Source organism: Tetranychus urticae, chromosome 2 (assembly GCF_039701765.1).
Source record: "Tetranychus urticae isolate SD_2017Ah chromosome 2, NJAU_TeUrti_SD_1.0, whole genome shotgun sequence".
In the NCBI taxonomy this organism is placed as follows: domain Eukaryota; kingdom Metazoa; phylum Arthropoda; class Arachnida; order Trombidiformes; family Tetranychidae; genus Tetranychus; species Tetranychus urticae.
Window position 1 is genome coordinate 26132098 of NC_142959.1, and position 27993 is coordinate 26160090.

Consider the following 27993-nt stretch of genomic DNA (forward strand, 5'->3'; position numbering starts at 1 on the left):
GGTAGGAATGTAAAATGAAGTTGACATCGAGAATAATGGGAAATGTTGGAGTTTAACTTTTTAGTTGTTTTAGCCGTTAATCACAATAAGGTTGTTTAATGATTAGATGAAGACTAGATGGTTGAAGTAATTGAAATGATAATGATGTTTGGTTGTACAATAGTTTGAATCGGTATCAAGTTTGATTTTTGATTGATTGAGATTTGTTACTCAAATATGTTGTCTTGTTGACTATTTCATGGAAGATATGGAAGTTTAAGATGATATTGCGAAGCTTGTGAATTTAGTGAACAACAAATTGGATTAGGAAAGGTTGAAGATATGTTTTGTTTTCAGTGTTGTGTCAATTTGATGAGATGAATGGTAATTGAATCCAATTTGCGTCAACTTGACATAGACGCTAATTGCCTGATTGACGTATCATTGGTGAATGGAAACACGAATCAGTTTACCCACGGAAAGACGAGAACAATCAAGGAATACAATGACGACAATCCCATTTAATCAATAGAAACCAACAGGAATATTCAAATATCCATTCAATTGTTAGCAATTATGAAATTTTTATTCATTCATCTTGCGTTTCAATTGTTTAATCAAAATGGCAATGTTAACTTTTAACATTTAACATTGAATATCTCATTTGGTGTCCATGGTTTCTTTGTTTGGTTAAAATTATGCTTCAATGGCTTTATCATGGAATCGATCCTGAATTTGAAAAATTCCAACCTTTTACACTCAGTAAATGGAGATGGTAAGGAAACTGTTGACTTGATAATTTAGTTTCATTTCATGTTTGACTCTATTGACGTGGTAAATTGTGGAAGCTTTCAGGGTAATTTCAGGTTAACTGGATGTTAACCGGCATTCAGTGTGATGTGTTGCAGGTGATAAAACCTTTTGTTCATTTTTGTTCCCATATTAATACGTCTTTTAGGATTGTTGGCTTTGATTTTTTGTTTTTTTTTTTTGTTTATTTGTAGGCAGGTTGACTGGATTACCCTGACATTATCACGAACATCTTGGCAAGCTTAATGAAAGGCAAATAGTATTTATAAATGGGCTTGATAATATCGAATTGGACCCTTTTTCGACGATAAATTAAATGGTTGTTTATAGTTGGATTATTGTTTCATAAGCTCCGTGGTGCTTCGGCACTTGAACAAGAATATGTATCTGGAATTAAGAAAGTTGTGACTATGCTTTGTTGGTTTTTTTAGGTTAAGTTGATGTATGTTTGTACGCTGATTGCACTCTATTAGCCTGTAGTTTGGAGATAATTGATGAAGAATCAAATTTCCAAAGATTTGAATTTACAGATGGCGAATTGAATTTATGACGATGATGTATGTGTTTAAAGTTGAATGAGTCTTGAACGAAAACTGTACAGCTTGGAATGATGAAAGATTGTAAAGAAACAATAACGCTTAAATTATCAAGCAAATAAATTAGATTAACTCCAACAATAAAGGATATCTTTGATGAGCAGCTGGCTAATTTGCGGATAAATTGTGTTAAGCAACTCGTCACTTTGAATTGACAGATATCATTATAATTGATTTGGAAATGATTTTCTTGTAACAAGAATTTAATCATGGAATGCGTATTTCTTATGGAATCAATTTAAATTTGTTGAATTAAAAGGTGTTCCAATTCATTAGCAGAGCGAAGAAGAAATGCTGCCGATTCTCTATAGCCAGCAATGAGTGTTTTAATTGCAGCCGTTTCCCCTGGACTAAGTGAATAAGTGTAAGGCAAATAATTTGATGTTAATCCTTGTTGTTGTTGGGGTGAGTTTGAATGTTGATTCCCTCCAGAATTAATACAATTGGTGGTTCCATTAGTAATATTGGGTCTAGGGACAGGTGATGAAGAGTGAAAAGATGGCGAGGATGTTGATAATGGTGCCAAAGATGAGGGTGTTGAAAGAGATCCATTTCCATTGATGGTTGGGAATGATTGATTTACTTGTCGACCAGTATTTTCAAGTTCATCACATCTCAAGGGAGAATCGTCTTTCTTATTCAATAACATCAGAGGCTCTGTAACTTCTGATTGATTGTAATCAACTGTAATTATAAACAAAGAAAATGATCGGATCAAAATAATGTATCGATAAATCATAATTACATGTATATCAAAAATGAAAAGATTTCATCGATTATGAAAAAGAGTAAGTTTAAGTTTACAAGATCACAACCACGAATAAGCTGAACAAGAAAGTGAATAAAAAAGGATTTTTCTTGAAATCTCTGATATCTTACAAGCTACTTGTGAATTAAAAGATGGAAAATTTGAAAAGTAACCAGAATAATTCAGATTAAATATGAAGCTAGCTTATTTAATCTGATCCTCGAAAAGCATTATTTTAAGCTCAATAAATTATCAGGCTCATAGCTCATCTATAATATAAAATACTGGGAAACTTCTGGGAAGGAAAAGGTCAAATTTCACGTAAAAGTAATGGTTTTCTGGGCATAAATAGGACTTGGAGGTCACGCAAGTCCCATCATTGAAAATATTTCTAGTCAAAAATGTTACAGTGTTAAGAGATGAATTTGAGATCGGTTGAGAGCTCTTTACTCATCAAATAAAGTTCTTTGTAGCCCTTTATCTCTCCTTTTATGTATAATCATATTAAATTTGATTCTGAAATTAACTCAATGGATAAACTGTGAAAAAAAGATTTAGTAGAGATGTTAATCGTGAAAGCAAATGTCTAACAACTAAGATATAAGATGTCCAACTACGTGTTTGGGTTAGAAATTTAACATCATTATGAGAAAAGGGTTTTATGGAAATGGATCTTATGTCTAAACTAGTCATGGAGTGAATAATGATTGTTACAATTTGATAATTATAAAGCCACAGCATCCGAAATTAGGTTATACAACATAAGGAAAGAGGCAAAAACAGTAGCGAAATTATCAATTTTTAAATTCTACTTCAAACAGAATTGGATTATTAGATTCCGCATAATGGAAACAAGAAAATGAAAAAAAGTTAAGTTACCATGATCAACTTTGGAGTGACCAGTTAGAGCAGCTAGAAGCGTGGAATTAAGGCTAGAACTGGCGCTTGGTTTAAGAACTTGAACAGCTGATTCAGATGATGGTGAAGTAGTTGAAGGTAAGATGGAGCCTAAATTATCATTGATAGTTTGAGACTGAAAAGGCAAAGAAATTGATTAGTTTTTAATATACTAATTAATGAAAATCAATATTTACCTCTGAGAAATTGTTAAAATGATCACAATTAGAAGAGTCCCTGACAGAAGGAGATATTGATCGACCGGGCAATGGTTTGAGACCAGCTCTCATTCGTTTCGCATTGTAACTTTCATTGGCACAGGCTGAAGCAAGGATTTGCTCAGCAATGGGAGAAGTTAAATGATAAACTGAAGAGTTTGAAGACAAGGAAGAAAGACAAGTTCCAGAGGATGAACTAAGGGAAATTTCAATACTATTAGTTGAACAGCTACTATCTTTGTGTCCGTTGGTTAGTGTATCAGATGACTGCTGAGTAGTTGTGGAAGGGGTAACTTTATGGCGACGCGTACGACGGCAACTTTTTAGGTATGTTCTAACTCGTTTACGAGCTCGATCAGAAAACTCTGGAAATTGTCTCATGCAACTCTCAATGATTGCTTGTACTTTATCCTTAGGTTGACGGGAAATTGGAACCATCCGGTCCAAGTTTTCATCCACAAAAAGTCTAACAAACATCTATGAGAAAATAAATTTAAATGTAAATAGTTGATTTGTACAAAAAGTAAAAGATTTTCGGCTATAAAGACATCAAACATTTCAAAATTGCTTGAAGTTACAAAAAGAGTTGCACTTTGAGAGAATAATATAAGGTATTAGCTAATTAAATGGACGCTTAAATCGTTTGAAACTTCGAACATCCGATAAGTCTGAGCGAGCTCAAGCTTTATTGAAAGTATCAATTCATTTGACACTTTATACCTGTTACTTTTAGCCATAGTTATTAGAGATCAATATGTGACTTTAGTTGAAAAGAAATCAAAAGTTAAGTGATTGAAAAGGATCTAAATTCTAATTTTAGAGTTGATAAATACTAATTGAAATATTGAGAAAACAAATTAAACAATTAAAAAAGTAAATTGCCAGAGATATTAATAGATTTCAGAAAGTAACAGTTGTTTCGAAGCTGACGCCATCTATATTTACAGTTTGAAAATTTTTGTTGGGATAAATAAAGGGATACTTTTTAAAAAACAAGAATGGGTTAAGTTTTTGCTTGTGTACACCGGCCAGTCGCGACAGCTTTCAAACCTCCGTCCACATCTTGCTTCCTAGGTGTTTTATCTACTCAAAGGCGCTAGGTCTATTCCAGCTTAGCTGAGAATTTATCAGGAAAAAAGGATTAGATAGTCCAGGGATCTTAACTCGGGTAAGCACTGCTACCCGAGTCTTTAGATAAGCGCGGGCATTTAAACCACCTATCGATCTCATTTACTGCAACTATCAAAAAATCTCGAATTTCGTTAACTTGACCCTGTCCGCGATTGTAATGCTTTTAACGTAATAATTTAATTAATCACTGTACTTTTATAAAATATGTTTGTTTTCATCGTTGAACTGTTATTTCACCTTAAATATGGCTCCTTAAAATTTCAACTTGGTTCAATGTCTATGGGTAAGTGTATCAGATGAAGCTCTATAATAGAAACTAAATTCTCTAGACTTAGTTTGTAATTATCTCTATTATCATATTAATTATCTGATTATTATGAGAATATTAATATTTTCTGTCTCAAATTAATTAAAGAAAGCTGATCAAGTGTTGAAGCAAAAGAAAGGAGAGAAACTTACGTTAAAAGCCTTTAAGCGTTCTGGATCGAAATTATTGGCGTCTATTTTATCACTTGACTTATTGTCAACTTCTTCTTCGTCATCATCATCTTCTTCCTCCTCTTCCTTCAAGGTGTATTCACTGGTTGGAGTAATCTCATCTATACCATTGAGAGCAGCCATTTTCTCAGGACGACAGGATTCATGGTTAGTGAGATCTTTTGAAGATAGACTTTTAGGTGATGTGGCTTTACGTTTAATTGGAGCCCCTCTTTGAGCAGGAGATCGTGATTTAGCTGATATCTGTGAATTAATGGAAACTATGGTGGCCCGTGAATCGCCAGTACTGTACAAACAGTTTGATGATAATTCAGAAGATGACCGTCGAGACATTTTGGTCATATCTAATGGACCTGTTGAGTCAGTTGATTCAATTGCCTTGCCATCGTCCATGGTAACTGAAGATGATTTGTAGAAGCATTAAGATAAGTGTGGTTCATTGGATAAATCGAAGGAAAAGATGAGTAAAAAAGCTTGTGAATATCCGACAGACATCCAATAAATTTCTCATTTGACTTCCATTCTGAGATAATAAAACTATACTTACAATCATTACCAGCCAACATATCATTGTTGTTACTCTTTGGATTTGATTCTTCTCGGAATCCTTCAGTTTTACTATCATCTACTTTGGAAACTTTACCAATATCATTGGAGTCAATTGAGATCTCTGAATTATAATCGGAACCAGATACAGGCTGATTTTCATGGCAAAAGATGACCAAAAAGGAGGGGAAGGAGAAAAAGTGCATAAAATAGGTCCAAATATAAAAATTAGTTCATTGGTGAATTTGTTCGTGGCAAAAAGGTGTCAACATTTCATTTCCGATCCACCAATCTATTTGAGTTAATCTTTATAATCTAATTCTGTGTTAGTCAATGGACATTGTTGCAACAGTTGCTAGATTAATCGATTTTCTTGATTAACTCAAAACAATGGACCAGTAACTCACGTCAGTTTCCGGCTATCAAGTAAAGACAATTCAAACTGGTTGAACCTTTTATTCCTGTTATTACATTTCCTTTTTCATCAATTTTCACCTCTTTGTGTCTTTTCACAAAGATCAGACTATACTTCATTGACCAGATAGAAGCTAATTGTCAGCCTAATTAAGATTAAACCTACTCCCAGGAGTAGTTGGGATATTGAAAAGCAAGCAATGCTCTGATCAAAAGCTGTCAGTTCAGGATAGACTGAATGTGAATATTTATAAAAAAAGAGGTGAATAAGAATAAATAGGAAGGAGAAAGGACATGGAACCATTGTCTTCTATTCTCTCATCATTTTCTCCTTTTCTTTCCTTTTTGTTGGGAAAGATGAAGATAACTTTGTCGACATTTTTCACTCTATTCTCACCTCACAAACAAACTTTGTTTCTGTTGATCAAACTTACAATTAATTTTAAAATCAAGAACAATGAGAAGTTGCAAAATCTACTTCTCTATTCAATGCAACTGTCTTCATCTCAATCATCATTCTAAATTCAACCCAAGTTGAAAAAAATGGCTATTAGTGGTGGTAAAGAGGCATAAGGATAAACTCAGTCAACACAGGAGAGATGAGAAAAGATAAATTCAATCCCAAAGCCAATGCACCAAAAATCCGGTCTTATTTATTTTCTAGTTCATTTTTTTCTGTAAAAGTCTTCATTTACCTTTTCCTTTTCCTTACTTTGCTTCTTTAAACTCATTTAAACTTTTCCCTCGTCTTTTCACCGTATAGGTCATTTAGAAGTCCAATGATTCTGAACCAGTTACCCTGGAACATGGTGAAAGTTTCAATAGTTGGAAGAAGAAGAGGAAGATGTTACAGTTGGCAAAAGATTGTTGAAATTTGGAGGGGAGCAAAAATAAAGCAATTGAAGTTGAAATAAGATTGGCTTTCTTTTTATTGTCTTTGCTTGGTTCATCGGATTAACCATTAGATCCAATGGTTTTTATGTTGAGGTAAAGCAAAAAGTGATTAGATGACTTGATCTTACTTCATTGACCTTAACTGTTCCTTCCATTTGGATCAATTTTATCTTTAATTTTCTTTTTCTCGTTTTCTTCTCTCGCTATTTAACTAATTACAATGATACCAGTTTTTGGAATCATTTCTTGTGGATTGAAATCATCAAATGACCATTAACTACTACTTATTTGCAATTCATAAAAGCCATCAACAAATTAGGAACTAAAGGTTCCAATGAATCAAAAGGCAAAAAATGATGTCAACGTCAATCAGGGAAATTCATCGAACAACTATATTTATCCATGGATGGGGAAAAAATGATGTACAGAGATAATTTCTTGAGACAAAAAAGACTCGTAGATCGTTTTACTTGGGTTGACACTTTGGTTTAGCTGGAAGAATAAGAAAATAAATAAGACGAAACAAGCAAGGAAAAAACATTGAGTAATTGTCATTTTGACAATAAGTGTTGTCTGATTAAATGGATGCCCATGAGCTTCACAATCAAAGACATCAAATCAACAGTATTACATGAGCTTGGAGGCTATATTTGTATTTGATCTCACTGTGAATGTCAACCACCACCACAATCAAAAAAATTTCTTTCCCTTTTAACAATCCAATTTTTTCTCATTCTCTTCCTTCTTTCACTGCAGTTATTTATGTCGATCTACCTCAGTCCTTCAAATTCAAGTGTTGATGATATTGATTTTTCCGTTCCTCGAACCATGAAAATGGCCTGCAGATAAAAGCAAAAAGAGATCTCACAGGGAATGTAATGCAAAGGGCAAAGGAAAATAAATGGAGTAAATCCCTCCTTCTTGGAGCAACATTGGATTAACATTAAGGAAAAATTGAGGAACCTTACAAAATAATATTGCCAACGTAAATAACATTCGCCCCATGAAGCTCATCGGGAACCTTGTCATCAATGAAGCATACCAGCAGTAAAAATATTTCCCTATCGTGCATATGTTTCATGACCAAGAACATTGAAAGTGAAAGAGAGGGAAAGATGAAAATACAATAAAGACCCATTTCGAACTGACCGAGACAAAAGACACATTTATCTGATCATAAGCTGTTATCTGACCATTGGTGACCTAATTGATGTTGAAAATGTTTCAATAAAGTGCAAGGGAGACGAAATTAATAAACTTGGCGCCCAATATCGAAAGATTAGCCGAGGAAAAGTAGAAGATGGCAAAAGCAAGACAAAGATAATATTAAATAGGAAGATAATGGCAAGGAAAGCAAAGACGAAGAGTACATCAATCAATTTGTGCATCCATGTAAACTTTTTTTCAATAGAGTTGAATTAAAGGAGTGAAAAAACACAAATGAGTAGGAATGAAGCAAAAAGGATGGAAAACATCGGAATATTTAAAAGACAGTAACAATTTGTCTCAAGAGAACCAAAAAAGACTGGTAAATATGTTGTGAAGGAAAAGGCAAGCAGACAAAAAAAGGAAAAGGACGAAAGACATGAAGGCGATTTGGAAGCCGTCAGGTTAATCTCTTTCACTCTGCCTACTACTGAACCCTGATGATGATGGCTTGGAAGATATAAGGCAGAACAAATTACCCAATATCAGATGTATTTTATAAGATGGTAAAAGATGAGAAAAGCCATTCTCTCATGGAGTAGGAAAAAAAGATGAGAAGGAGAAGAAAGGGAAGACAAGAAAAGGAGGAAAAAGGAGGAATACCATTGATATTGAAAATTGTAGTTGTGTCAGGCATGAGCCACCTAATACCTAATACCCTTTAGGTAAGAGAGTTTATCCAACACTAGATTGCCTTTTGTAACATAAAACTGCAAAAAAATGACTGGTTTGGTAAGCTTTGATGATCCAAACTTCAGCTTCAGCTTTTGGCCTCTGGTCAACCAGGTTACTAATCAGTAAAACTTTGTCTCTATCATCATCATCATCATCATTCTCGCAATCATTATGCTTCTTAAACAGTATTACTGAACTGTTGCTGCGCTTCATCTTTCCAACTCAATCCTCTCCTTCATCCTAAAACTGTTGCCCTTTCCGTTATTACTGTTATTCCTTATCAGGTTGAATTAGTTAACAAACTAACAAAACTGTTGATTGAAAAAATAACAATAAAAATGCATTACCAATTCAATGACCACTATACATACCAACCTTACCAAGCAACATCCTTTAACCTTTCATCTTACCAATTAAAACAAAAAAGTATAAGATCCTAAAGTGCTAGGATTGAAGCACACACACAACAAAAAAGCAAAGTGTGTGTGTTGATTCCCTAACGCATCACCAATTGTTGAACATTTTTGCGTGATCTCATTACATCTAAATGTAATAGCAGGCAAAAAGATTCAGCTTTTTATCCCTTGCTTTTTCAAAAAACAGCTTTTATTTCAAGCTTACCAATCATTGCTAAATTGTGAAAATTTAAAATTAATCCATTATTTTTACCAATTGCATTATAATGGCTCAATGTGAATATAATTTGTATTCACTTATATTGTTTCTTATTTGGTGAAATTTTACTGAAAATCGTTAATATGAAATGTTGACCCTTTGAAAAATGAAATTAATTGAGTTTGCTTTTTTTAGGTTTACCTCATCTCCGTTAATTTGATCATTTTGGATGGCACTTAATACAGTTGACTGTTGATTTGTTTGCTGTCCATAGCTTGATTGATCGCAAATTATAGTATAAGGTAATATGCTGTGTTCAATATGATTATTTGTTGTCTCATTGTTGTAACCAAGAGATTTCATCCTTTTCAGATAGGTTGCTGTTATTGGTAAACTAAAATCCATATCATTTTGATTACGATCATTACTGGTTCCATTTGATTTCCTTATTGGCTTAAGACTTGTTATTGAATTATTTGATCGCCGAGAAGAGCTAAATAATATGATATAAATAAGAGAGAAAACCAAGAATAAGCTGATGATAATGCTAATAATGATAATAATAAATTAACATAACATTATACAATCACAAGTTGATTGTAACAGCACATTAAAAGAGTATATCAAGATAAATAAAGTAAGTTTCCCTTTTGCTAGTTTGTTTTATAAAAATATGAAAGACTAAAGATTTGCTTTGCTTGTTTTTTTTCATTTTGACTCCCAGAACAAAAAAAGCAAATCTTTGCAAAAAAAGACAAAATTTTGAAACTTTCCATTGTTATCATGTTGAATTGATAACTATAAATATCGGAAGTTTCTTGATGATATTGACAATCATGAAAAGTTGACTTCTTAAGTCGGTTCATTTGAAAATAAAATTGAAACCTGAATGTAAACTCATTCATTGTTATTTCATTTAATGATGACAAAAGTGAAAGTCAACAAATTAAATGACAAAACTGTTGAAATTGTGCTAAATCTTGTTTTCTGTCCTCTTTACAGATTAACATTGGGAAACGTTTCAATTATTACCTGATTAAGGTTAAACTTGTCAAAGCATACAATCAATGATAATATTAATTATGGTAAGAATGTTTTTCTTGATGGAATGCTTTATATTGCTAATATGAATATTGTTGTTATTATGATGATATAATTATCCACATTTCATACAATCCATCCAATATTATGTATATTATTTATTTATTTATCATTTATATTTACCTTTTCTTTTGATATGAGTTAGATGATAATGGTGATGTTGATAAATGATGATTACCATTAGTTGATGTGTTAAGACCCTGAAGGTGCATACGCTTTTGACAATCTGAACAAGACATAAGGAATCGGGTCACAGCTTCACGTGGTAGGAACGCATACATTTCAGCAACCTTTGCCAAGGAGGAGGAGGAGGGAAAAAGAACCAAGAAAGAAGGAGAAAAAAAGAGAGAAGACAAAATATTAGATGAAGATGATGACGAGGACAAGGATGGTAAAGATGAGGATGAGGCGAAAAGATGGTGATATATAAAGAACGCTAAAAAAGGAAAATAATATCATCAAAGTTTATTTATTTTATCCTTTTTTCCCTCTCGCTTCTTCCACTCATTCAACTCTCTTGGAGGCAATTTTTATGCTCTTGGAGTAATAAATCCCACTCCTGTTTTGGCATCCCGATCAAGGTTATAACTTGAACATCCTATAACTAGAATAACATTGCAACAGCTTCATCGTCATTCCTTCATCATCTTTCCTCCTCCTTCTCTTCCTCATCTCTCTCTCTCCTTCCTTGATCTATCTTGATCTTGTTCATCTTTTTCAACATATTGTAACAGCTCAACTGAAGATGGATTATAAATTATCAATAACCCTGGATGGTCCAAAGGCTTTTGCGATATCATTTTTGCCTAGGAATAAATAATTTAAACTTTCATGTCCCTCTTCATAATGTCATGATAATCATAATGATTATTGCTATGATGATCATTATTATCATCATCAAGATTCCTTTTATGTTGGTCTTGTTGCATTTTCAACTAATCTGGAGAAACTTTGAAGCATCACTCTTTTTACCATATTCAATGTTAATTTAATGTAAAGCTACAGTCAAACTGTTTTTTTTGTTCAAAACTGAAACACAAAACTGGTGCAAACCTGGTGAAAGTATTGTTATTATTTTTGCCTACTTGAAGCTTTTCAAGTTCCTACTGATATTGATGCTCAAATTTTACTCACTACTTTTATGATTCCACTTTCCTTCATTCCCATCATCATCATCATCATCATCCTCTACTTTCCCCTTATTGACCATGTAACAGCAGCAACCAACCAACATGGCTCCACTTGGTAATGCCTCATCTCTTTCATCTCCAGGAGATTGTTAGGAACAGTAAAACCACCTTAAACTCAATTTCCAAGTCTTCCTCCTCTCTCATCATCATCATCATAATTTTCTTCCTTTCCATCACTATTTCAATCATTTCTTCCTATTTTCCTTTCTACTGACCTGTGTTATTGGTCTCACCGGGAGCTTTACTTTCCTTTTAGGACAGCTCCGTTTGATGATATTTTTCCCTTCATTTTCCCATCTTCTTCCTTTCCTCTCTCACTCTCAATCCCTAGTCTTTCATTATCAATCCTGTAAATGTCATTCTTTCACTTTCTTCCTTTTACGCTCTTCTATCTTCCTCATCATCATTATCATGATTCCTATTTGCCTCTATTTTTATGTCCCAAGTAACCCACAACTAACTGTAACCTGGATTTGGTCTTTACTTTACCATCTCAAGAATCCTTTCACCAAACAGAATCCTTTTTCCCTTCGAACAGTCCATTTTACATTCCATTTCACCTTTCTCCCCACTTTTGTCCACATTTCAATCATATCCATCATTTGCAATTGTTCATTCACCATAATGATTATTGTTTTATCAAATTGAAAGAAAATGAATTTTTCTAAATGAATCTTTTCTTTCCAAATTATTATCATTAATAATATCACTTACCGCTCGATAAGTCCGCTTCTGTCCAGCATGTTTACCCGACCTACCGTCCATTTCAACATGAACATTATAAATTATTTTGTAAAAATTTTCCACCACAGCTACTTTCTTATAGACCGTTTCATCCGACTTAATATCACCACATTCTGAGCCATTAAGTAAATTGGTCTGCAAAAAAAGATGTGAGTAAACATTATTAGTTATCATGATACAAATCAAATCAAAAATTAGCTCAATCAATAACCAATTTAACAGTTGAACACCAACAAAAATAGCCAATAATTTATAATGTTAACCCAAACAGATCAAAACACAAGAATTAAAAGAAACCTTGAAACCAAATTTTACCATGAAACATGTGATTAGTGCATTGAAAAAGATAATCCAAATAAAAACCAAAAATTTACCTTCGGCGGGACTCGAACCCGCAATCCCCGGTTTAGGAGACCGATGCCTTATCCATTAGGCCACGAAGGCGATTAAATTACAATATAGTTTGAGGAATAAAATTGAAAATAATTTTAATCGTTAATAAATCAATAAATAATCTTTCTAAACCTTTGATTTTTTGATAAATTAAGCAAATGACTAAAATTAATGTCTGGAGCTATTTAATTCTTCATTGATAGCTTTGAACACTTTTAATTTCATATTTCTAACTAAATTATATGAGTTCATAAAACCATGTATACAGCACTTATTTTGAATCATATCGATTTGAAACCTTGTTTGTTTAAGCAACTACGACAATGCAATTAGTATCGAAAATCTGTCGAAAAAAGTTTAATTTCTTGAATGGTTGACAATTAACTGAATTTTAACTATTTTTCTAATGCGCCTTCTAGTGTCCTACCATAGGCATCTGGTTCAAAATTTTGCTAATTCGGGTTTCATCAAGATTTTTTCAAATTAATTCCTATCCTGAGTTGACAAAATTTTCGTATGTTCCTAGCATAATATTATAACTTGATTCGTTTTGATTAACTTTTTCAATCAATATTTGAATGCGTTATCTTAATGAGCGCTAGTGTTTTGTCCATTCAAACCAAACATCAAAACTGTATTTGTCCAGTAAAGTGAAAAGCACAGTAATTGCGAACATGGTGAAACTCATGAAGGTATGGTCACACAAGGAATTTTGAATTAAGAATTCAATAAACACTTGTGATTGAATAGTAATTGGTTAAAAATATTGACCATTTGTAACCAATTAACTCATTTAGCTGTGACTTTTTGTCCATCACAAGAAGCTATTTATAGCAGAAATGAACAGAAATTTTTTAATGGACACTTTGGTTCACTTAATAGGCCATTTTTTAATAATTCAGGTCAATCCTTGTAATTGAACAGTTTTGCTAATGAAAGGGGGTTTATTGTTTAAATATTCAACTGAAAGCGGAAAATGAAAATGAAAAATGATGATTAAATGAATGAACAATTTTTCCCTTAACTGAATTCAATTAAACTGTTTTCTAGGATTGTACTAGTTAATGAGCCACAAGTGGTCAACTGATGGTGAAAGGTTAACCAACAATTTATCTTTTCTCAATCAAAATAAGTGACCATAAATTAAAATGGTTGCAATAAATCAAATAATGCTAAATGCGAGAAAGATGTGTGAAGATAACAAATGATTAAATTATCCTTATTTTATCATTATTAGGCGATGAAAGCTGGTGATGTCCACAAGAAAGTGACCCATCAATGGAATGAAACCGGAAAGGAAAAAATATTGTAAATCAACAGACGATTAGAAAAGGTGAACATGAAAAATGATCGGAAATGATGCAAAGATTTTGCACCAAGAAAGGCCAGGTTAATGATGATATTGCGACCCTTTAATTGGACAAGCTTTCATTTGAGGAGGAAAAGAAAGGACAGTAATTATTTCATGGTCAAGCACAGTTAATGATATAATGGAGACAACATTTATTAAGCTTGTAATGATGATAAATGGACATTTTCAAGACCAACTTTACTCATTCCTGGAGTTGATTGAAACACCCAAATGAAACCCAAATGAAAGTCAACATTTTGTATGGTTTGAAAGCATAAAAGGTGGACGTGAAAGTATCCAACAGAATGACCAGACAAGGAATAAAAAATTGAACATTTTTAAAGGTTCATTTGAATGGCAATGTTCGAGGTTCCATTAAAGGATCATCCATTTTGAGCAATTTTTTCACCAATTTACCATTTCTCCTCATATTGTCAAGCAATTTTATGGATTCAACTATTTGTGAACTTCATGTGTCAGTATCATTTTGCCTCTGGTTATTTTGTCCTTTTCATCTTCATTCTTTACACATTGAGTTAGCTTAAAGATTAAGCTGGTAAAAGCAAAGAGCTAACCTTAAATTTAATTTTTATCCAATTTTATCAGTCGACATGAAATGCCGGTATTGCTGCATTTGCTTGATTAACTTGAACAATTGGAGTTGAAAGAGAAATGAAAACATTTTTTTTATCATCCATTTTTGATGGTCAATCTTGGTGAATTTAAAACTCACCATTGCATGATGGATTAAAATTGCTTTTATATCTTGCAATTAAATCTGTAAATTTAAATTGCAATGTTGGTAAAGAGGATCCCAAAGTGAAACACTTGAAAAGGCTCAACATTTCATCTTCTCAAGGGACAAAAGTGTAAGCGACTGACACCATTTTTCAGCGATACTTTGGTGTTCATTTTAGGATAACAGTTATTTTTTTTTTCTTCTTTTTCTTGATATCCAGAAACTGATATACTGAACAATCGAGTTGAAATTGATTGAATTGATGTTTGCCCGAGTAAACATGAAAAATTGAGTTAATAAAAACACGGAGAGGAGGATTTACAGCGATTTAATTTAAAGATAGTTGCCGATAAAGAGATGGAAAAGTGTATTGAAAAAATGAAATAATGCTTTACAGCAATGTGAATAACTCATTGGATAATCAACATTTTCAACACGCGTTCAACAATTTCATTTTGATTCAACATTCAATTTTGAATGGTTTGAGAAGAAAAAAAATGAATGGCAAAGAATTTTCAATACAACAATGTTTAGTCCAACAATCGAGTTAGCAAACAATTTTTGTCCCAATTTATGATAAATGTAATCTATTTAGTGACTTGCCAGATTCCAATATTGATTAGTAGTTTTCACTCTGAGAAATGTTTTGATTGAAAATTTTGTTTTGCCAATACAAGCATTTTAACAAAATGAATGATGAAATTGTTCACAAATTCACTCAATTTTCAAGAAACTAGCCAATCTGCGCTTGTAAATTGATTTTGCTTCAACTTTGCTTTGAATCCAGATCAGATAGCTTGTGAGTATTAGATAACTAGCGAGCCACCAACTTCCATTGAGATTTAAAGGTATTAAAGAGTTTCCGATCAAAATCAAGAGATGCTAAGAAGCCATTGAAAAATCTGATTCTTACAATTAATGCGAGAGCGAGAGACAATATTGAAGCAATAGGTGGAAAGGTCAAACTTGGTTGCTACATGCTAGATATTCAAGACACATTTAACATCAATCAATGTGGAAATTGTATGGAAACAGGAACACACCGAAGACATGAATGTACAAGATCTAAACCGAGATGTAAATACTGTGGGGAAGATCATCATCAAGATCAAGTCTATTCAAAGATAAAAGAACCAATCTGTATCAACTGTAAAAATGCATCACTTCAACACAATCATTTCTGTCAAAGTAGATTATGTCCATTTGTCCAAACCGAAACCGAAAAAGCTATGAATTCAACGATTACACCTACAAACAATTATATTAAATATGATAATATACAGGGTAAATTTAGCTAAATCAAAAGTAGCAACGGAAAATATTTTGGACAAGTTAATTCAACAACAAGGAATCATGTATTTTCTTGATCAACGAACAAAATCAATACTCTCTCAACACAACACGAATGCAAAACTTTCATGTATTTGAAAATGGAAGGTCAGCAATTGTAACAAACTGCAAATCGCTACAACTAACGACGATGGGACTGGAAACATTGTGTGCAGCAATTTGTGGTCTACCATTGGTATTAATATCGATGAACCTCAGTCCGAATCTACTCAAAAATGAATAACAAAAGAGATTAAAGAAATTACAAAGTCTATTCAATAGACACAAGGAGAAGATGATGATCTTTGGAGGTTATGTAAATGCGACAAATCAAGCCTGGTCCTTTGAAGAAGCAAAAGACATGAGACAGAGAGAAAAGGGAATGCTAATGGCAAATTTTCTCATAGAAAATTGCTTTACTTTTACCAAAAACCCCACACCAAATAACTACAGCCATGTTATGGAGCTTGGTTAGATCTAATTGCGGGGAACAGAAAAGCTCAAAACAATGTAAAGTATATTGGAATGGAGGAATGGCTTGGAAGCGATCATTTGGCTCAGAAAATTGAACTAAGAACCAAACTCAACAGAAGACAAAAAACTTATATTTCAAACAAAACATTAATCTTTTCATTGAACAAATGGAATCCCCGACCGATCTCAACAATTAACCACAATATTCAAATGGACAGTTACTGTCAGAGAATAATGGAAGACTTAAAAAGATCATTGATAAATCGATGAGAAAGGGTATAAATCTTGGTGGAATAATAAACTGAACTCGCAAAAGAAGACGATTATCAAGCTCATCAAGAGGATAAAGAAAGCAGATGAAGAAACGAAGAAAGGCTTGCAGGAAACTTTATGACTTTGCATATATTAACTATCGCAACGCAATAAGAAACAAGGAAGAGTTTGAAAAACAACAACTGCTTAAAAACTCAACTAATCCATGGCAAACCATCAACAAAATTATCGACAGAAAAAATTTATCCGACGACAATGAACAAAGCTACTAAAGATGAATTATTCAAAAAAGACTGCGAAAGAATAATGAGAGATTTCAATGAAGAACAGCCGATGGCATAAGTGAGTATTAGATAAATAGCGAGCCACTAACTTATCTTAGTGACTTTCGCAGTTGGGTAACCAGTGCAAGTACCTAGTAGTCACTAGCTAAGTAACTAAAGGGTGTTTAGCTCAAAGATGGGTTAAAGATAAAAATGGATCAAAAAGCCAAAGAAACGGTAAAAAACCATGGTAAAGATGACTTTTTAGTGAGTTCGGCTGTCGGCTAAGTACGATATCTAATTCAAATGACCCAAAACAAGAGACTCAACAACATTCCTTTTGCATTATTATTGTGACAAGAAACACAAAATAACATTTTGCTCATGTTTTGTCTCGTACATTCTTGTACTCAAAGGCATAAATGAAAGCTTAACTGACTTTTCTGGGTCAAAGGCTAATACAGCTCCTCGAGTTGCATTACTATAACTTGATGATACATTAATATTTGATGAGAAATATCTCCAAAATTGACTCTAATGACTAACAAGTCTGTTAAACCTAATGAAAATTTAATTTCCCTTGGATTAAGTCAATGTTTTGACTCGAGTTTTCAACTAACAATCAAATCAGAGGTCAATAGATTGGTTTATTTTGCATTATTATTGACCCAAGAAACTAAAATTGTTAACCTGAAAACTGAGTCACAACCATCTTGACGACTAAAGTTGATTTGATCCTAATAAACTTTTCATTTTATACTTGACCGATAATGCAAACGGATATGTATCATTGGCATTTACAATTGTCTATATTTTACCTTATCAATTTCAACGTTATTTGTTATCCTTCATTAAATGAATGAATAATCAAGATGGTAATAATTGCACCAATTGACTACGAGTGTCTAGCCAGAAATTAGATGATTCCTAATCTATTTCTTGTACCATGAAGTTGATGTCAATGAGTTTCACTGTCTTCTTCTCTCGATATTCATATTTTCATTTTGCTTCCTAAGAGATTCATTGAGATAACTCATGATTCCTCAATATGCAACCCATCATCACCATAATCACGAATCATAAGAAGCAACAAAAAATAACCAACCATTGATATCTAATAACATATCTCATCCCAGGGAAAAGCCTATCTTCATGTCCATCCCTTCATCCTCATCTTCATCTCTTCTCATAAAGTTAATATAATAATAACTGAGATTCCTGATCTTGATTGTCACATCTCTTATAACTTGCAATGAGAGCAAAAAAGGCAACATTAACCAAACATAATTCAAGATTAATTTGAAGATGAAATTAATTTTCCTATTCAATGATATTTTTCACTCCAACAATTGTTGAAATTATTCAACTTTCACCTGAAGATAAAAGACAATTAATCTTGATTAACTTGAATCACAAGTTAATCTTGAATCAAGTTAATGATTAAAGCTTTGTTGTTTCTTGGATAATCCAATAACTGCCCAAAATGGTTGAAACAATTGGACGATTAACCAACACACAAAGCAACAATTATTGCAATTGTTAATTTGATTAAAAGATAATTACAATTATAACGGGACAGGAACAGGTGCTACAAGCTAATACAATGAGATTGAATCAATCAATGTTGATTAAAAGTGAAATAAAATCATTAACAATGATCAATGGTTAACTAATTTAAATCATCAATTGACAATTAGCTGATCAAATGACAGTATTAATGGTTGATACAATTTGTTAACAATCAATTGTTTCCAATTTAAATGTTGAGTAAAGACAAAAACAAAGATCAATGTTTTTCATGTTCAATCCAAGTTTAACAGACTTGCACCAAAAAAAGATATTGACAAAAGGTTATTTGATATTACCTGTTGATCAATAGTGAATTTCAACTTTGGATATTTTTTGTTCTGAGCAAGTTCCAGGTTTACAGATTCATCATTTTATTGCGATTCAATTGACTGGTTTCAAAGCTAATCAACTTTTGAAATAACGATAAACAGAATTGAACATTTTTCAAAATCATTTTTTCTTCTTCTCATTGAGTTAATTTAAATCTCAAAATGTTTAATGTTATCAACCTGATGAAACATGGTCAAGGTAAATCTGGCAAGTTGGACCAATTTGGGTTGAAGCTTTTTACATCATCAACATCTTCATCATCATCAACAATTTGACTTAATTTGATTGAGAGTCAAAACTGGGTTCACATTGATTCAAGATGCATTCACATGAAAACAGTAATGGAAAGAAGATGATGAAGAGGGATGATGAAAAGACAAGGAAAGAAGTTAAATGAAGATAACAGCTCTTAGTAACACTCATTTCCAATGAATTTTATTTTCTTCTTCTTCTTCTTCTATCTTTTACCTTATTCCTTGGTAATCTTCATCTTCCCATCCTCTTCTTTCCCATGTAACTTGAACATTTCAGTTTTACTCTTTCATTCTCATCATCATCCTTCGATCATCATCTTCTTTTGCCAACCTGATCACCTTAAATATATATTCACCTGTTAATGGACTCACTAAATGGCTTATCCCCTTAGGGGGTGAGAATAGGTAAACTGATATTGAAGAATACTTTGGAGAGTAAATTATCTTCACTTTTATCACCATCCAATTCATCACTATCATCAACATCATCATCATCTTCATCTTCATCCTTTTAATAGTCTAATGACAATCAAATGTGATTCACTTCAACCCTAAACAAATGCGAATTTACAATAACAATCTTTTCCAACTCATGAACTGTCCTGATGAGGATGATAATTTTTATTAAATTCAACATGATCAGACTTGGAAGCTGATCATTAGCTCGATGAAGATAATGATGAGTTGGAAGATAAAGTTCATCTTTCGATTTTACTTTTCACAATAAGACTGTCATTCACGTGACTTTTAACAATAAGTTACAGTTGATACCGATGAGGTTGATAAGGATGGAGGATGGAGGATGGAGAAGAGGATAAAGATGATGAGAGAAAGTCAATTGAAATGGTCTTACCAGTGAAGCATAAGACTTTATCTTTACTCTCTAATTGGCTTCATCATCATCATCATCATTCTTCATCATCTTTTATTGCGTGCAACTCAAAGACTTACAAACTTTAACCTAACCAGGCAAGAGTCAGGGAAAAAAACTCAGGGAAGACAGAAAAGAGGAACAAAAAAGTAACTCCAAAAAATGGATCAAAAAGGTAATAGGTTAGGGTCAGCTGATGATTAAGTTGGAGTTTACTGGTTGAGACGGAAATTAGTGTCAAAAAAAGAAGGTCCAGAAAAAAAGGAAAATGCAGAAAAAAAAGACAAAAATAAATGTGATGATGAAGCCAAGTAAAGCGGAAGCACTTAAAATGATGATCATCATCATTCACAGAGTTCCCTGCATCCCTTCACATGTTCATCATCGTCATCTTATGTGATCTCACCTCATCAAAAAAACCACCATCAGAAGGAAAAGGTTTCATCAATAAATGCATACAAACTAAACAATAAACCAATCTAGACCCAACTAATTGTCCCAATGCATTTGAAAGTGGCCATTAACTTTACCCAATCCATTGACTCTACCTTAACCCAACAAGAGGCTCGATCCAGCAAGAAGCAAAACATTAACTTTCCCTTTTCATTTCACATTATTTTCATTCAAATATCAATCTCTTCAGATAGTCTCTGCCTCTCTTCATGATCATCATAATATCATTCTGTATCATCATTCTCATCCTCATCATCAGCATTAATTATTACACCAAGAATATGAAAGTTAATGCAACCGACAGTTGTTATTAGCTCGACCCGATCCATTGACTTCATCTTGACCCAACAAAGAGCTCGAGTAGCATCAAAAAAAGCTTTGACTCTGCTTCTCATTTAATTGCACTCTTTGACAAAAAACTCAAACTAATCAGTTTCTTAATTAATCTTCTTCTTTTTTTCATCATTCCCAGATTATAGTAATTTTTCTAGTTATCCTCATCATCCATTTCCTCCGGCAAGCACGTTCTCATCATTGATCCAAGATGAACCTTCAAACATTACCAATTTTCCTCCTGTTTCATCTTAATTATGCTTTTATCCTTTTGGGTCGGATGTTGTGATTTCACGGGATTTACATTTTACTCCTTCATCATCCCTCATCATCCCTCATCATCCTTCACCATCCTTCATCATCCACCTCATTCCTCATCCCAAAAGCCAATTAAGAATTTCAAATTTATGATCAAACTAAAATGAAAGCAACAAAAAAAAGAAGCAACAAGAAAAAAAATCAAACTCTTCATCACTCGTCTTTACCAAGCATTATATTAACAAACTTGAACAGCAGCATGTTACTCTCAGTTATTCAACATCATCCTCCATCATCCTTTCCCATATTCATCTTCATTTTCATCTCAAGCATCATTTTCCTCCTTTTCTCTTCATCTTCTCTACAAAATCCTTCATTATCTGTTTCAACCTCAACTTTTTTTCTCCATGTTCCTCATCACCTTTTCTCCTCATCCATTCCTCATCATCTTCTTCCTCTTCCTCCTCCTTCTTATTGTAAACCCTTCTAATTAGGCTGGCTAAATCACTTTTCACAAAAGAATCTTTCAAATTTTTTTACACTTTGAAACTGAAAAAATTTCCTTCACAAAGTACAACAAAAAAAGCAACTTTAAACTGCAAACTGATTAAGTTTTAAGGCGAAAAGAAGAAGCAAAAATCCGAAAAAAATGGTATCGATCAAAAATATTTGCAGCATGAAAACAACTTGAAATTCATGGTAACATGGGATAACCAAAGCTCCATTTGTAAAACATGTATTGTGTTATTGAAAAGGTAAATATCAGCTGGTTTGTATCAATTGAACTGAGGAAAAAATAATAATAATAAAAGGTTGAATATAAGAGGACAAGAAGAGGATCAAGTGATCTTTCTCTTATTCACTTGCTCTTGTAATTCATTGGAAAAGAAGCTGATGTAAAAAAAAGAAGAACAAAATTCACTGTTTAGATCTAAAATAATAACCTTACCTTTTGTTCATCCCGACTCATCTTTCCTTCAGTTCATCTTTCATCTCATCACCAACACACTTTCATCCTCAATCTTCATCCATTGTCTTCCCTCTATCTCCAAAGGCCTTTACTGTCCTTCATCTTGCTCGTCATCTTTTCCTCTACTTTTCCTCCTTCAACTTACATCATCAAATTTTCCCTTATATCTTCCTCTTAATGGATTGGAGCAACAATTTCTTTACCTGGAAGCTCATTTCTCTTTACCTGAAGTTTCCTTTTTCTTTTTATCATTATCTTCCATCATCATCATCATCATCTTTCTTTATCTTTACAGTCTTCATCTTTCAAGTTGCTGTCTCTTCAATTGATCAAAGACCAACAAACCAAACAACTCTAAAATGAACAGCTTGTGACAATAAAAGACGCTGAAAAATGTTGCTTAAATTCATTTCATTTAAAGGCAAACATCCAAGTCAATTAAATTTAACTTGATTAGTCTTTGCCCAACAACAGCAATTATTAGATATAATAACTATTAGATCAATTAAATTGTCAAATTAATAATTAGGATTCAATTAATTAAAAGGGTAAAACCATGTAAGAGTTACTCAAGATTCAGGAAACTTTTAAATTGAATATAAAAGGTTTGACAAAACAAACAAAAAACAAGATGATGAATCCATTGAATAAAGTTATTAAAACTCCACAATTAAAGTTAATTGTAAATTGATTACAATTGAAAACCTTAAAGCTAAACAGAAACTCAGCAAAAGTTCTGAGGAAAAAGTCATGAATAACAGAACAAGAAAATAATTATTTCCATCATTCCATCACACTTTGATGATTCACTGTAAAGACCCAATTGATGAAGCTTTACTCAACCTAATGGGTTGCTTGCTCTGGGTCAGACCGATGACTGTCAATAACGATACAGTGCAATGAAAGACAATGAGTGATGTTTCCAATAAGAGTTAAAATTGATGAATTTAATATTATATTGTTGCCATTGCTGCCAATATCTTGTACAATTTATCATCAAAATAATTGATTTTTGGCAAGTTAACCTTTCCACAATGATTATATCTTACAATGTTTCAACAGATGACTAAAGTTCAACTCAATTAACTAATTAATCTGAGATTACATTGACTAATACAAGAGATGTTTACACGTGACCAGAACCAGAATTTTATTCAATCAGATTAAGATTATCATATGTCTCTATGATATCATCCTTTTTCGTCATCTTTCATCATCTTCATCATTCTCATGTTAACCAATCTTCATTACAATAATGAATTCTGGTGAAACAAAACAACAAAAACAGCAAAAATAAAGCTTTTCTTCCTTAAAGGTAACTTTACTGCAACACATGAGAACCTGTTTTCCTTGCCTTCAACTGATCATCCTTTTACCAGCTTTTAGCCCAAACTCATCTTCCATATCCTCATCTTCATCATCTCTCAATGGGACTCTTTCATCCAATCATATGAACACGAGAGAAAAAAAATGAATTTAATCTCAACAAAACCCAAACATTTAAAAACGCAACCAAAACATTCACCTAATTTCATCTTGAAGATGATTCTTCACTTGATTACAAAAAGCAACTCATTTTTGATACTTTTATGCCATTATTTTTATCCATCATCATCATCATTCTTATCATCACTTATTTTCCTTCTTTTCTGGGTAAACATGCAATGATAAGGAAAAGTTCAATTTTTATCCTTTCAGATTTGAGCATCATCAGATGGGAACAAACTCAGGGAGTGAAGGATGAACAATGATGATAAAAGGTGATAACTGTTAAGTAGAAGAAGGATGAACAAAAAGTATAAATTTCCACTTTGATAAACACACAACCTGCAAAAATGGTTACATAGCTTTTCAATACTTGTTGCTTTTGTTATATCACAGTTTATCTTCATCACCTTTCTTCTTCTGTTCATACCTCACTTCATCTATTGCTCTGAAAATTCAGAGTTTACAATATCTTTAAAGCTATTCACCATGTTATCTAACCTGCATTACAACTTAAACGAATGTCCAAACTTAAAGTGAAACAAAACAAAAAAAATGAATCACAATATTGACACCTTCTCCAAATCACATTGAAATTGACCAAAACAACTTTATGCATTCTCATAATATCTGGACACTTATTAGTAGCCAACAATATTTATACTTGGATAACATTTTATTGGGATAAAATGGCCCTTTAAAAATACCATTAGATGAAGGCATAAAAATGGTTTTGTACATGAAAATGTAAACCACTAAATCTGTTGGCAACATCCTCATCTTCATCTTCCTCTTTTTATCCTCTCTCTCTCTCTCTAAAAGCACAGATATATATATAACATGAGATCCCATCCCAGTCAAATAATTCCCAAACATCATTCCATTTATTTCTTCATCATTTTGTTCATCTTCTTTCTGTTTAATCTCTCTTAATATTACTCTCACCAAATCTGATTTTACTCCCTTTCAATCTATCAACCATTTCCTATGAGGCTAAAAGTAACTCATATTATGGGTTAGACTCTGTTTCCACTCCTTATCAAACTGACGGAATATTTCCCTTAAGGCCTTCTCTCACCATCTTCATCCTCATCTTTTTCCCTCCTTCCCTTTCTAATGTGTATAAAAAGGAGATACAAAAATGACAAAAAAAAAGAAGAAGAAGAAGAGAAAGATTAGAAACAAGATAAAGAATGATGACAAAAATGGAAGACACACTTTTTCTGTTCACCTTTTTATCCATCAAATATTTTCACTCAACTCATCCCAATCATGAATACCAATTCATAGTCAAGTATGCAAGATTAATCTGAATAGCTTTAACCATAATCGTCCAAATCATCCTCAACTCATCATCACCGTTATTTAATCAAAGTGTTCACCATGTTCATCATCTTCATCTCCACTTTCATCTTTAATCTTTTTTTACATTTTGCTCGTAAAGACCCAACTGGTTGAGTTGGACTCAACCTGAGTGTGTGCTTGCTCTAGGATAAAAAATGGTCAACTTAGACCTGTTAATGCATGATGTACTCACTTATTATAATCACAATTTCACTAGTAACATCGTCATCATTAATGAGTTTCATCTTTCCTCTCCTTTCCTTCAATTATTTGATCCTCTTTTGCTTCCTCTTTTTACTCACTCTCTTCATCCTTTTCATCCTCCTCATCCTTATCATCATAGTACCTCACAACACGTGACCTAATCACTTGCATCACCATGACTGTGATCAGATTGTAATTTAGAGAAATGATGAGGAGGAAAAAGTATTTTAATGACATCCCAGGTCAATCACATTGCATAAAAAAGATGAGGATGAAGGATGAAGAGGACAGCAAAAATTGTTAAAACCAATGGCAACAGCAAGATTACCAAAGCAATGTCTTATTTGACTGATCAACTGATCAACTGTATCGGGATAACTCAAATTCATTGCAATACAATATTTAAATCTCTTTTTTTACTCGTTACTTAAGTTAATCATTTTCGCCTAATCAATCAACTGCACAAATTGGACACTCAATCAGTTGAATATTCAAACTAATTGTCAGTCTGATTGTGCGTCTAAATCAATTCAGATTTAAAATTGTTACTGAGCGTAACAGCTTTGACAAGAAAATCTTTCAGTTTCTTCATTTTTTTTGTTCATTTTTTATCATGATTATGTTGCACCTTTTTTTTACTTGCTGTTTTAATGTTTACATTTTGCTTCAAGAATTTTATACCTTCATGATAAGATGATGGTAGGAGAACAATGAACAAAAATGTTGATCATCTCATAGATTTTGATCCATCAGGAATTTCATCAAAATTTGATCAACAGCAAAAAATATAATTACACCGAGAATTGGTTATTTTAAGCCTGAAATCATTTTCTATGTACTAGTTTGATACCAGTGAATCAAATCAACAATCAATTTGTCCGTATTGAACTTGTAATTGTAATTAATTTGAGCGACTCAAAAATTGTTTCAACTTCAATAACTCAAGATAACTCATGATAAGTCGATGTACACTTTTAATCGCAATATTGGCATTTAATGGAAGCTCAAGATAGTTATTTTTTGTAAACTTCATCATTCTATTGGAGACTGTCGACTCAAATCATTAATTGTCGATTGTTAGTGAGTGTAAGGTTGATTGGTAACGAAGACTCGAAATTAATTCATTATCGAATGGTTACCTTTTATTAAGATCATAAGAGTTTGTTTTTTATTCAACCATACTCATTGATTTGTGTTAAATTGTCAGGTTATTCAGCTTCAATTGTTTAATTTATCAGCTAAGTTTGTAAATCAATCAAACATAATCACTAAAGTGTCATTATTAACATTGGCATAGCATTTAAGCGAAATGAAAAGGGGGGAAAAATTGCTCAGACGGTAAAGTCTTCACGGTTTCTTCATGAACTGAAGTTTAGCAAAGATGGGCCTATTTTGTATACAGTTACAGTTTATGTTGATTGTAATGATACAGAACAAGTAAAAATCAACAGAAATTTGGTTTATTATCGATAAATTTCATGGTGTTTATCAATATTATTAGACAAGTGTAACTAATAACAATGGTATAGATGTCACCAGATGATTTTACCATAAGCTTAAGACAAAACCGTTAAACCTGGTTTCAATCAAATATAAATTTGCTTTGACTTTTTACTTTTGCTTGCATCAAAATTTAATTTTATACTTTGTTAATTCGCTATTTAATCAACATTAATTATTATTTTTGACTATTAATCAACTTATTTGTTAAATGGTTATTAAACAAATGTGAAAGAAACAATATTCAAACTTACCGGTGAAACCTTTGTACATGGAACCAAAAGGATATTTTCATCGTCTTCACTTTGCTTTTCCTCTTTGTCTTCATTAGCCAATATTGGCGGTTCAAGTGACAAATCATTGGACCGTAATTTGAATCCTTTGGCTTTAACCCAAAAACGGAACTTGGAATTTTCAACATTGGTCGATTCTTCACCTTTCAAGATTCTTACAATCCTTTGATATTTTTTACGCGTTACTGTCTTGGTTTTTGCCGAATCTCCATATGTTTTTAGGGCCCAAGTTTGATATGCCGAGTACAATGAATTTGAAAATGTGATACCATTTTCATCTACAAGTCCTGATGATGCCGATATTAGCTTACTCTCAACCGATTCAGCTGATGGAGGAGGAATACAACCAATTTCTGGTGAAGTGGAAGAGCGTCCAGTCAAAGTGGAGGAAAGTGTTATAGGTGTAATTGTGGTGGAGGATAAATTGGCTACTGGTGACGATGGATGTTCTGATTTAACATTGACCGAGCAACGAAGATTGTTCCGTTGACTAGTGTGGCTATCTTGTCTAGACTGAGGTATAATTTTACGATTACATTGGTTCTCTCCATTTGATGAAGCTGGTGAAGACGAGGAAGACGAGGAAGATGACGAAGAAGACACCGAAGTATGTTTTGATAGATTTGGCTTTATCGGTTTAATTGTTGTCGTGAAATGATTTGACGATTTTTCTTGATGATACCGGGAAGAACGTATTTCATCATCCTCTTCTTCATCAACAATGGCAGCTACCTCATCGTATGAAACTAAATCACAAATAACTTGTTGGGCTAAAGCTGCTGCAACCCGAGTTCCATAGCGTGATGATCGACGAGCTGGTGTCTCCATGATGGCAAACAAATCAAAATTGGATCCAAAATTGATCGTGACTTATCAAAGAAATCAGTGAATCGGTTGATTTTAATCAATGTTGATGGTAAAGTTCAATATTTGATGAGTTAATAAGATTAATTTAACAGCAAAAACAGGAGGTGAAAAAAGGGGAAAAAAGAGGCAAAGGAGCAACAGAAAAGTTTCAAGATGGAAACAGTGAAAATGTTCAAGA

General features: G+C 32.8%; 1 protein-coding gene, 1 long non-coding RNA gene and 1 other non-coding gene across 11 annotated transcripts; 1 reads left to right on the forward strand and 2 right to left on the reverse strand.

The window, feature by feature from the left end:
- Positions 1-775: 775 nt before the first annotated feature.
- LOC107360353 (nucleolar protein 4) lies at positions 776-27776 on the reverse strand. The gene is made up of 9 exons (XM_015926986.3): positions 26910-27776; positions 12233-12397; positions 10452-10618; positions 9429-9720; positions 5425-5575; positions 4839-5275; positions 3228-3725; positions 3013-3166; positions 776-2069 (listed from the first exon to the last, which is right to left on the reverse strand). Exons 1-9 carry the CDS (start codon positions 27774-27776, stop codon positions 1624-1626), a joined length of 3177 nt encoding a protein of 1058 aa, XP_015782472.2. The 3' UTR covers positions 776-1623.
- On the forward strand, positions 4229-11160 carry LOC107360355 (uncharacterized). 9 transcript variants are annotated; one of them, XR_001568283.3, is made up of 9 exons: positions 4230-4662; positions 4795-6483; positions 6601-6824; positions 6962-8602; positions 9423-9529; positions 9600-9864; positions 10230-10312; positions 10474-10593; positions 11063-11160. It is a non-coding gene; the product is annotated as an uncharacterized LOC107360355 (long non-coding RNA). The 9 variants fall into 9 exon arrangements; XR_016198997.1 differs by having other exon boundaries at positions 9604-9864; XR_016198992.1 differs by having other exon boundaries at positions 4231-4662; positions 6962-7398; positions 7488-8602; positions 10474-11160.
- On the reverse strand, positions 12634-12706 carry TRNAR-CCU (transfer RNA arginine (anticodon CCU)). The gene has a single exon. It is a non-coding gene; the product is annotated as a tRNA-Arg (tRNA).
- Positions 27777-27993: the final 217 nt, after the last annotated feature.